General features: G+C 56.7%; 1 protein-coding gene across 1 annotated transcript in view; it reads right to left on the bottom strand.

Annotated features, from left to right (window-relative positions):
* DDB1 (damage specific DNA binding protein 1) overlaps window positions 1-9,660 on the bottom strand; it is an 18,029-nt gene that overhangs the window by 1,484 nt on the left and 6,885 nt on the right. Inside the window, exons 6-25 of the mRNA XM_035893230.1 lie at window positions 9,420-9,517; window positions 7,933-8,091; window positions 7,255-7,338; window positions 6,961-7,077; window positions 6,500-6,602; window positions 6,269-6,344; window positions 6,080-6,188; window positions 5,711-5,889; window positions 5,449-5,612; window positions 5,246-5,353; window positions 4,607-4,814; window positions 4,323-4,418; window positions 3,964-4,075; window positions 3,254-3,377; window positions 2,724-2,888; window positions 2,328-2,422; window positions 1,921-2,091; window positions 1,104-1,213; window positions 718-887; window positions 301-403 (exon numbers count right to left, since the gene is read on the bottom strand). Of these exons, the coding sequence (XP_035749123.1) occupies window positions 301-403; window positions 718-887; window positions 1,104-1,213; window positions 1,921-2,091; window positions 2,328-2,422; window positions 2,724-2,888; window positions 3,254-3,377; window positions 3,964-4,075; window positions 4,323-4,418; window positions 4,607-4,814; window positions 5,246-5,353; window positions 5,449-5,612; window positions 5,711-5,889; window positions 6,080-6,188; window positions 6,269-6,344; window positions 6,500-6,602; window positions 6,961-7,077; window positions 7,255-7,338; window positions 7,933-8,091; window positions 9,420-9,517 (2,551 nt within the window). The remainder of the gene's footprint in view (window positions 1-300; window positions 404-717; window positions 888-1,103; window positions 1,214-1,920; window positions 2,092-2,327; window positions 2,423-2,723; window positions 2,889-3,253; window positions 3,378-3,963; window positions 4,076-4,322; window positions 4,419-4,606; window positions 4,815-5,245; window positions 5,354-5,448; window positions 5,613-5,710; window positions 5,890-6,079; window positions 6,189-6,268; window positions 6,345-6,499; window positions 6,603-6,960; window positions 7,078-7,254; window positions 7,339-7,932; window positions 8,092-9,419; window positions 9,518-9,660) is intronic.

Raw genomic sequence — 9,660 nt, 5'->3', positions numbered from 1 at the left:
CCCCCTCGTCCCATCGCCCGTTACCAGGGAGAAGAGGCCGACCCCCCCCTCACTACAGCCTCCACCCTCAAACCCTGCAGGACAGACTCCTCTCTACCGCAGGCACCTTCCCTTCGAGCGCAAAGCCCCGGCTTTGACGCTACACCACCCTCTCCAACCAACGTACATTCCCATCAGAGCGTCCCAACAGAGATAAACCTCCAAGGACCACACCCCCCCCGGCCTGGTACAGGCCAGATTCACTAGCCAGCCCCCCGCATCGACCGGCACAGGCTCCCGGCTCCAACTGCCCAAGGATATAAGGAGTGCTCGATCTTGCCCACGCTCTTGATGACTTTATTCAGCCTGTTCTGCATGTCCAGGAGGAGGTTGTACCAGCTCTCTGACAGCGAGGTTACCAGGCCTGCAAAGGGCAAAACGGAGACAGGGAGGTTCAGGGCTTACCCCAGCAGCTCCCAGCAGGCACGGACTGGCAAGCTGCCGGGACTGGAGCTGCGCTGGAAAGGTGGTGCCTGGGAGGGCTGGGACAAGGAAGGAGTTTCAAGGAAAGCCAGAGGACTTTTCCTCTCCTGGAAGCAATCCGGGGAGAAAAGCAGGTTTCTGAGGGGAGCGTCACAGACTGGGGAACGGAGACACGAGGAGACCCCAGCCCAGGTTGAGCAGCGGGGAAGGGGACCCGTTCCCCTCCCGCTCGGGCTGAGGAACCCTGACCCTTACCGATCATGCCGTTGACCGTGCCGAAGAGAACCGAGCCCTGTGTTGGTGTGGACGTCTCACCCAGGTTCTGCATGACCAGAGATCCATGACAGAAGACGTTGACGAACTCTCCCAGGTGGGACAGCCCCACCTCCTGCAAGTGCTGGCGCTCCTCATCGGTCGTGGCCGCGCTGAGATGCAAAGCACCCTGCTCAGACCGCGCTGGGGTGACACGAAAGCTTCCCCTGCTCCCACCCCACTGCTCCTCAGAGCTGGGCACGCTCCTCCCAGCTTTCCTGGCTGACCCACGTGCCTCCGTAGCTGTAAGGTGGAGGAGACCAGAAGGTCCTACCACCCCATCATCCCTCCCGTCGCACATTGCCACAGCCCCCTCACAGCCAGCTCACCTGTCCTTCTGGCACACAAACAAATTGAAAGCGTTCTCTGCTCCCAAGAAGTTGTCATCATCCAGGATTTCCACGGCGCTCATCCAGTTTGGATTGAAGTCCCGGGCAATCTGGAAGGGGACCAGAGGAGAGGCAGTGGGCACAGATGGCCTGTCCTGTGACCCAGCATCTTCATTCCACCCAACGCCAACATTCAGGAGCAAGGTGGGATCCAGGCTGTTCCTCTCTGCTCGATGAAGCAGCCAAGCGCGAAAGGCACCAAAGCGCCTTCTGGAGACGGCCCTGGCCCGAGCGGCGCTTGGGCAAGGCCAGGGCACTCCCTGGGCAAACGCAGACCGGCCCGTGGCAAAGCCATGCCCAGAGCCATTCTAACAATTTAAGTGCACAGACTCTCTCAGTGCCTGGTCTGTCCCCCGGCTCCGCTGCATTTGCTGACAGAGATGCAGCGACAGTCGCACTAAGCCATTCCAAGTGTACGACACGCGGCCCAGATGGCAGCTCCCCACCCCTGGCAAGGAGCAATCACGCACCCAAAGCCTGCTCTTCTCAAGGCTGCCAATTCATTGCCTGGTTTCCCAGATGCCCGGGAATCCATCCCTCCAAAAACCACAGGGATCCATCTAAAAGCACGTCCGGGTGACGCTGCCCTCATCGCACAGCCCTAACAGCCTTGTCTTCCAAGGGCTAGCAGGGTGGGGTGAGCCAGGCTCCTTCTTTTACCACCTTAGACACCGTTCCCCCTGCCCAGAGCCTGCTGGAAGAGGCAGCACGGGCTCCCAGCACGCCTTCGACCAAGACTATTTAACAGCATCGATACCTCCTCGAAGTTTCCTTCCATGGGCTTGTACGCAAGGAGGAGGACGGAGCGCATCAGATCGCCCACAAGGATGAAGTCTCCCTTGGTCTTTAGGTAGAGGGCCATGATGTTGTTGTAATGGTTGCACTCCGTGCGCAGCTCTTTCTCTGCTGTCCACTCATACAGGCGCACCTGAAGGAAGGGACACAGCTCTGAGCCGGCACGGACACCCGCGCCAGCCAAGACGCACGCCCCGACAGAGATCGGGGACCTGGCTGACATCGGCACAGCTGGAGCTGCCTCCAGCACCCCCCAAACAAGCGCGCCCCGACAGAGATCGGGGACCTGGCTGACATCCGCACAGCTGGAGTTGTCTCCAGCTCTGAAACGCACCCCCCAAACAAGCAGGGGTCTTGTGAGAGCCCTACCGTGCTGTTGATGCTGGCTAAGAGCTTCCCGTTGAACTCCACCATGGAATACACAGCCCCCTTGACCTCCTTCTCAGCCAGGCTCTGCAGCTTCCCTGGAATAAACCCACGCACCACCCGGTTATTTGCCCTGCACTCCCAAGGGTGGCAAGCCCAGGGGGGTTCAGACGAGCTGCTCTAAACATTTCTCTCCCTAGAAACAGTCTCAGAGGATCTGTGGGCAAGTACCGCAGCAGGGACGTGACAGCAGGGGCAAACAGAAAGCAAATCCCAGAATCCAGATTTCCCTTGGGAAAAACCTCCCTGCCTGCTACTGGGACGTGAGCGCCCCAGGAGCTCATCCCCGAGCGCCCTCAAGCAGCTGGACATGTTGACACGAGAAGAGCTTGCTCTTACCATCAGAATAATGGAAGACAACGATGCGGCCCTGTTTGGGCTCTGCCTCCTCGGGATACACCATGGCGGTGCCCACGATGAAGTAGGTGTTTGGATCCTTGCCAAGCTTGCAGGAGACCAGGCTGAGGGCGTACTCGTTTTGCAGAAACTGGTGAGCGTGAAGCACTGCGCAAAGAAGGAAAAGGCAGAAATAACTGGGTCCCTGGGGTCCCGGCAGGCAGCACCTCCATGCGTGGGCAGAGCAGCTTGCCTAGGAGCAGCTGAAAACTTAAGACACGTCCAAGATGGCTCCCTGGAGATCCCCTCTCCTATTCCCCACCACCACATTGTGCCATCAAAGAAACCACTGCGCCTTAAACCTATGCCCTATGGCTGATGCTTCTCCAGGAAAAATGGTTTAACTGAAGGGAACGTGCAAGATCCCAGATCTTCACAAGTCTGTGAAGGTCAAAAGTCTCAGCCACGCGCTGACGGGCTTGTCCTGGAGGAGAAAACTGGACTAGGGTAGGGCCAGCATTTGGGACTGATACCTTCAAAGGTGTGCTGGTCTATGATGAGCAAGTTGTGCACCTCCACCTCCTCTCCGAAGGAGGTCTCATGCGGTGCTGTGCTGCTGGAGAACAGCTTGCTGGTGCTGACGCTGCTGGACAGGGCCTAGGACACAGGAATATCGGTCACACCCTTGCTGCTCGGCACGTCCTCACGCTGCCCCACATGGGGCTGAAGCAACCGGGACCCAGAAGAGTGGGAGAGAAGGTGAAGCAAGGAGCTCCCCAGGCCCGAGTAAAGGGACACACTCCCTGCACCAGCAGTGACGTGCGACGCGCGGCAGAGGTAGCGCTGCTGAACAACAGCATTAGTAGAAGAGTTTATGCAGCGTTGTGGCTTCCGCCAGAGCTACTGCCTGAAGGAGACTTGTGCCTACATCCCTGGGAGAAGGAAACCACTTGAGACCGAACAGAAGCGTGTACAGGAGGCTGAAGGAGCAGGACCCAAACCCACGGGTGACCCGACAGAACTGTGAGCACACCAAGGCTGCCAGAGAGCAGCACAGAGTCCCCTCCTCACCGCCACGGAGAGCTCTTACCACCCCATCTCCTCCCAGGCTGCCAGAGGGAGAGCTTGCCCTCAGAGCTTTGGAAGAGAAGGCTGTCAAGGAAAATCTGCACCAGGGTTTGGCCTGAGGAACTCTGATACGCATAGCCCAGAGCTCAGGGAGGATCTAGCAGCTACCCCTCACCTGGGTGCTGGCGCTGGGTCTGAGCGCAGTGGTGCCCCCGCTGGCATCTTGCACCTCGATACGACTCGAGAGCACGCCGAAACACTGCGATACCTCTTGGTAGCAGATCTTCCTGCAGGACAAACGAGAGCCGTGTGGGCAGGAGAGCCAGGACAGGCCACTCCAAGGAGAGCACAGAGGCTCCAGAGGTAAGAGGCAGAGCTGCTCGCTTGCCCTGACTGCTCTCAGCACAAGCCAACAGTTCAGGCTGCGTGCTGAGCCCACAACAGGAACGCTGAACTGCAGAGGCTCCCCCAGCCTTGTCCCGCGCAGCAGAGCACGGGCCCTCGAGCCAGGCTCCCGGCCACTGCTCAGCTCACCTGGGCGATTCATAGAGGGGAACCGTGCGGATGTGCAGCTTCTGGATCTCATCAATGGTGCCGATTGTCAGGGTGCTGTTATTGGCCAACGCCAAGCTGTATGGGGGGGAAAAAAACCCCCCATGAGCATTGGCACTTACAAGGTGGGTGGCACAGCAGGAACCTCCCTCGCTCCACACCCCTCAAAACTGCTGGCCCCAGGTTCCCTTTGGCGGTCCCGGGTTCCCTTTGGGGAGTCCAAACCTCCCCCAGCCCGCGTCACACGAGGTAAGGTGGAGGCTCACCTGTCGGGGTACCCATCCGAATTGAGGGGACACATGTAGTTCACCTCCTTCAGGTTGACGTTGGAGAAGACCAGCTTGTGGTTACTGCTGTAGATGACGGTGGGGCGGTCAGAGCAGGCAAAGACGTTGGTGGTGGACAGGGAGCGGAAAGTCCTCAGGACGGTGGGCTGGGTCCCGAGGGTCACCTTCTTCCGGTCACTCAGCAAGCCTGCAGAAAAGGAGCAGCAGTGTTGGGAGCTGCCGCAAGGGAGCTCGCAAGAGCAGGATGGCAGAGCGCGCGGTCACTCAGCAAGCCTGCAGAAAAGGAGCAGCGGTGTTGGGAGCTGCCGCAAGGAAGCTCGCAAGAGCAGGATGGCAGAGCGCAACACGGCTGCAACACCTCGGGAGGAAAGGAGTGCGGGTAAATGCAGCCTGCTGTCAGCACAGGGCAGCAAAGGAATGGACGTAAGCATGGATCTCCTTCCTCACTGGAGAAATCCCATTCCCAGTTCCCACAGCCAGTCCCACCTGAGCACGACCCCGTCACAGTGAGAAAGCAAGAAAAAGAGAGATTTCTCCAGAAGGATGAGAGAAAGCATGTCAAGCAAGTAAGGGGGCACGAGCCCAGCCACCCCATCCAGTGCTAGGCCCTGCAGTCACCTGTCTCGAGGCTGAGCCCGAAGTAGAAGAGAGCTCCGTCCCCCAGGGCACACAGGAGGTAATGGCTGCTCTCAAAGGTCGTCATCAAGATGGAGCGAGGGATAATTTCTGCAGGGAGCAAGAGAAGAGAAGGCTGATGTCTCTCACGACGCAGCCAGGCCAGCGCCCGCTGCCACCACCCGGCAGCCCCAGGAGAGCCCTACCTCCTCCCAGCATCTCTTTGTGCAGCAGTTCAAACGAGGGCAGCTTTAGGATGCGGGCAGAGATGTCAGTCCAGAGCCCGATGGCGCACAGCGGGGACATGCCGTTAGTGTCCCCCAAAGGGGTGATGTCCAGGCAGGCAACTTCATGCTCCATTTCTGTGCAGCTGGCAGGACGAAGGAAGGAAGGAAGCAGAGTCTTGAGCCCAGAGACGGATGGCAGAGGCTGAGAGCCCTCGGGCCAGGCCGAGAGACGTGCACCCACCTGATCTGCCTGAGCTCCTGGGGCCGGATCTCCAGGTAGTACAGGGCTCGGCCCACAGCCACCACTACCTGGTTGCTGTTACAGGAAGCCACGCTGATGTTCTTTCCGTTGGGCTCCTTCCACTCGCTCACCAGGGCTTTGGGCTCCTGACTAACCAGTCTCACAGAGGCAGAGGTGATCTGGGGAGAGAGAAAGAGAGGGCACCTCTGCTCACAGCCAGAACACCACCTCCCTTCCGACATGGGCCCAGGGAAGTACTCCAAACCCTGCTCCTGATAAGCAGCACAGATCTAGTTTAGTCCCACCATCAGTAAGGGCCGTAGGGTCACCACGAGAGCCGTGTCTGCATTTCCCTAGAACTGGCCTTACCTGGATCAACTGCTGATGCGCCACGTTGCCGCAGAAGAAAGTCTGCTGATCATCCACAAACCCTGTGAGCTCCGTCTCTTCTACTTCCTCTCCATTTAACATAAGAACCCTGAAGAGGAAAGGGAACTCCTGTTATATCGTGCTCCAGCACGTGGCCGAGAGCCTGGCTCAGCATTAACCCCACCTTACCTGGTCTGGCCAACAAAGGACAGCACCAACGTGTTGTCTGTTTCACGATGAGAGTCCGATCTCAGGGGCCACAAGCCTGCAAGAAAACGAGGCCACATTTGCCGACAGGGAATATTCCAAAAGCAAGTGGATGGCAAGCCCCCAGCCCCACACCCCAACCTCAGCCCGTGCACACCACGTGTCCCCACTGGGCCCTCTCAGGCTGCGGGCTGTATTTGATTGCTCACGTACCTTTAATCCCTGGCAAGTCAATGCTGGCGTGCTCATGAATCCCAATGCCATTCCGGATGATCCGCAGTGAACCCTCTTTAAATGCACCTGAGCAGGTGACCAGCTGGAGGAAAAACAGATCATCTTTACCGACCGTCGCTGGGAAGCTTCCCCACCCCTCCTTGTAGTGATGAGTTCAGGGGAAGAGGGGGTACCCATCTTCTGCACTTCTCAGAGGAAGTTTTTTGGCAGCTGATCCTTCCCCGTTGCACAAAGGCAACCCCTTCCTCAGGGGCAGGGGTATCCCACAATTAGCCTCCCCACTCCTACCACTCTTCACTACCATCCCTGCGCATGAATAAGATGTTGAGATCCTTCAACAAATGGTTTGTAGTCTTTTCCTTCCGTGGACAACCCACGCGTACATCCAACAGGCCCAGACATCCCCAGCACTGAGAAAAGAAAAGCAGAATTGACTTTACCTGCCCTTGGCCTTGTCTTTCCAGGTCCACCACACACATGTCGACGATGGGACCGAGGTTGGTGAAGGTCTCCATAGCCACCACATAGGAGCCCTGCTCGTTGCTGTCCACGTTGAGCTATGAACAAACACAAGCATCGGCTTTCAACAAGCAGGGCCAAGCAAGTGGGAAAGGGCAGACAAAGAGAAGAAAGGGAAATTTATCCACATACACCTCTCGAGGCCACGAAGAAAATAAATACGTACAAAATCCTGTCTAAACGCGCAACTGAGCCAGACGACAGCTGCCACGTACCTTCACAAGCTGGGAATCCCCAAGCCGAGAACCGACAAACACAACTCCATTGTCCAGGTAGGTCAAGCACTCTGCAATGGATGTCTGGGAATCGAGAAGAGGCAGATGAACCACCCCCAGCACGAACAGGACCCTGCCACGCCTCGCACGCACCACATCTGAGCTGCAGTCCAACAGGAAGACGCTGGGCACAGGAGGGGAATTTAATCCCTTTACAAACCCCACAGAGTCTCCAAACTTCTCCCAGGAACAGTGCATAAGCACTAGGCAAAAACCTGGGAAGCCGGTGTAAACTTTCAAGTGCCCAGATAGGGAATTTCCCAGGAACTGATGGTTCAGAGCTGTGACAACTGTGAAACTTCATCCCACCCCCAGCTCCAAAAGAATCATAGAATGTTTTGGGTTGGAAGGGACCCCTAGAGGTCATCTAGTCCAACCCCCCTGCAGGAGCAGGGACACCGCTAACTAGATCAGGTTGCTCAGAGTCCCATTCAACCTGGCCTTGAGTGCTTCCAGGGATGGGGCCTCCACCACCTCTCTGGGCAACCTGTTCCAGTGTTTTACCACCCTCATTGTAAAGAATTTCTTCCTTATATCTAGTCTAAAGAGACACCCTTCCTGCCTCTCAGTCCTCAGGGAGCATTTCCAGCCTGCGGAGCCTCCCAGCCCTGGTCCTACCTCGCCGAGCAGTTCCACACGCAGGTCCTTCAAGGTGACGGTGCCGTCCATCTGCTCCTCCTTCTCCAGAAGCAGCATGAAGAGACGTCCTTCCATGTCCCCCAGCAAGTAACGGGACCCATTGGGATCCACACGGTTGTGGCACACAATCGTACTTTGCTGCACGCAAAAGGAGGGGGGAAATTTTAGGAACCCGTTGAAACAGCCCCAAACACCCATCTAGCAAGGACCACCTCCGCACACGCCAGAAGGGAACAACCACATCCTCAACGTGCTGGCTGCTGGCTGTAACCACAGCAGAGTCCCACTCCTCCCTCATAGAGGGGCGCATCGGCGGACACAACCAGAATCTGTTGCATTTTTGGTCAGTAGGAACCACCTCACGTTCCTGAATTCAACATGTCGCTAGCTTGTTCATGGCCCAGGGAAGATGCCAGCAGAAAGCCTGTTTTCCTAGCGCTGGGCCTGCCAGAAATGCAGGGATGCTATTTGGGACCTGCAGAGCTCCAAGCCTGCTGCATCTCTAGACCCAAGTCCTGCAGACATTTTGCTCTGTTGGTGGAAGCTGCCTGGCCTCCTGTCAACATATTTGGGTTTGGTTTAAAAATCCTGATCTTGCAGATCTTTATTGTATGCAAACATTCCACTGGCCTTGAGTTCGGATCTGCCTGCACTCTGCTTGCAGGTCAAGGCCCAGATCTGTATGTCAGCAGAGCACAGGCGACTCGCTCTGCCTGCTCCACTATAGCAGAGCCTCAGCAGTGGTCTCAGAGCCTGTAGGCATTCAGGCAACAATATTCGTATCTGTTGACCCAAGATTTATAGCTTTTCCCTAGCTTGTCATTATTTCCAGCTTAAAAGGACCTTTTGATCGTAGCTCAAGCCCTCTTTCAGCCCCGAGCGGCACCTCAGCCGTGCCATTTGTGCTTCCTGCACCATTTAAACGTGGGAACCAGCCTGTGCCTCTGACAAAACCCACAAGCTCAACTTCTGTCACAAAATCTGTAAGTCTTTTTCCCTTTGAACAAGTGCCCCAATCATACACTGGTGGACTCAAGTCCCCAGGGGGCTCATTCCTATCTTTTGCTGCCTGAAATGAAACCAGGGTCTGGCCTGGACCCATGCCCAAACCACGCACTACCTCCTAATTAATCCCTCTCTCTGGGGCCCAAACAAGATTCCAGCTTTACCGCACCATTTCTGACCCCAATCATACACTGGTGGACTCAAGTCCCCAGGGGGCTCATTCCTATCTTTTGCTGCCTGAAATGAAACCAGGGTCACCAAAAACACAGACCAGGCGTCATGTGAAACTCCGACACTCGCCAAACCTCTGGGAGGAAGCAGCCCTATTAGACTACACCGGGAGATAAGAGCAGTTTAAATTCTTGACTACAAGGAGCCCAATAGCCTACCAGCACTCTGAGAGATTCCTGGGAATGGAGGAATTACACAGAATGCACTTCTAGATCTCAGTAGTCACTCACCTTGATGATAGGCGGAGCTATAGCTAGGTATTTATCTCCGTTGTGATAGGTGATAGACTCCTGCCCAATGATGATCGCGCCTCCAAAAGGCTCTGGCACTGTGCAGGGGAAAAGACAAATGTCTTATTAGACAACCTGTGCAGCACGACCGAGGCATTCAGCCTTGAGAAAGAAACGGGAGGGAAGATCTGGAGCCCCAGGCTGCTGGGGAGACGCTGGGGGGGCCGGGGGGGCTCGGGCC

The sequence above is a fragment of the Egretta garzetta genome, unplaced genomic scaffold (genome assembly GCF_000687185.1).
Source record: "Egretta garzetta isolate BGI_Z169 unplaced genomic scaffold, ASM68718v1 scaffold1214, whole genome shotgun sequence".
NCBI classification, from domain to species: Eukaryota; Metazoa; Chordata; class Aves; order Pelecaniformes; family Ardeidae; genus Egretta; species Egretta garzetta.
The sequence above is the reverse complement of the archived record's forward strand: the minus strand, read 5'-3'. Positions and strand labels throughout refer to the sequence as shown.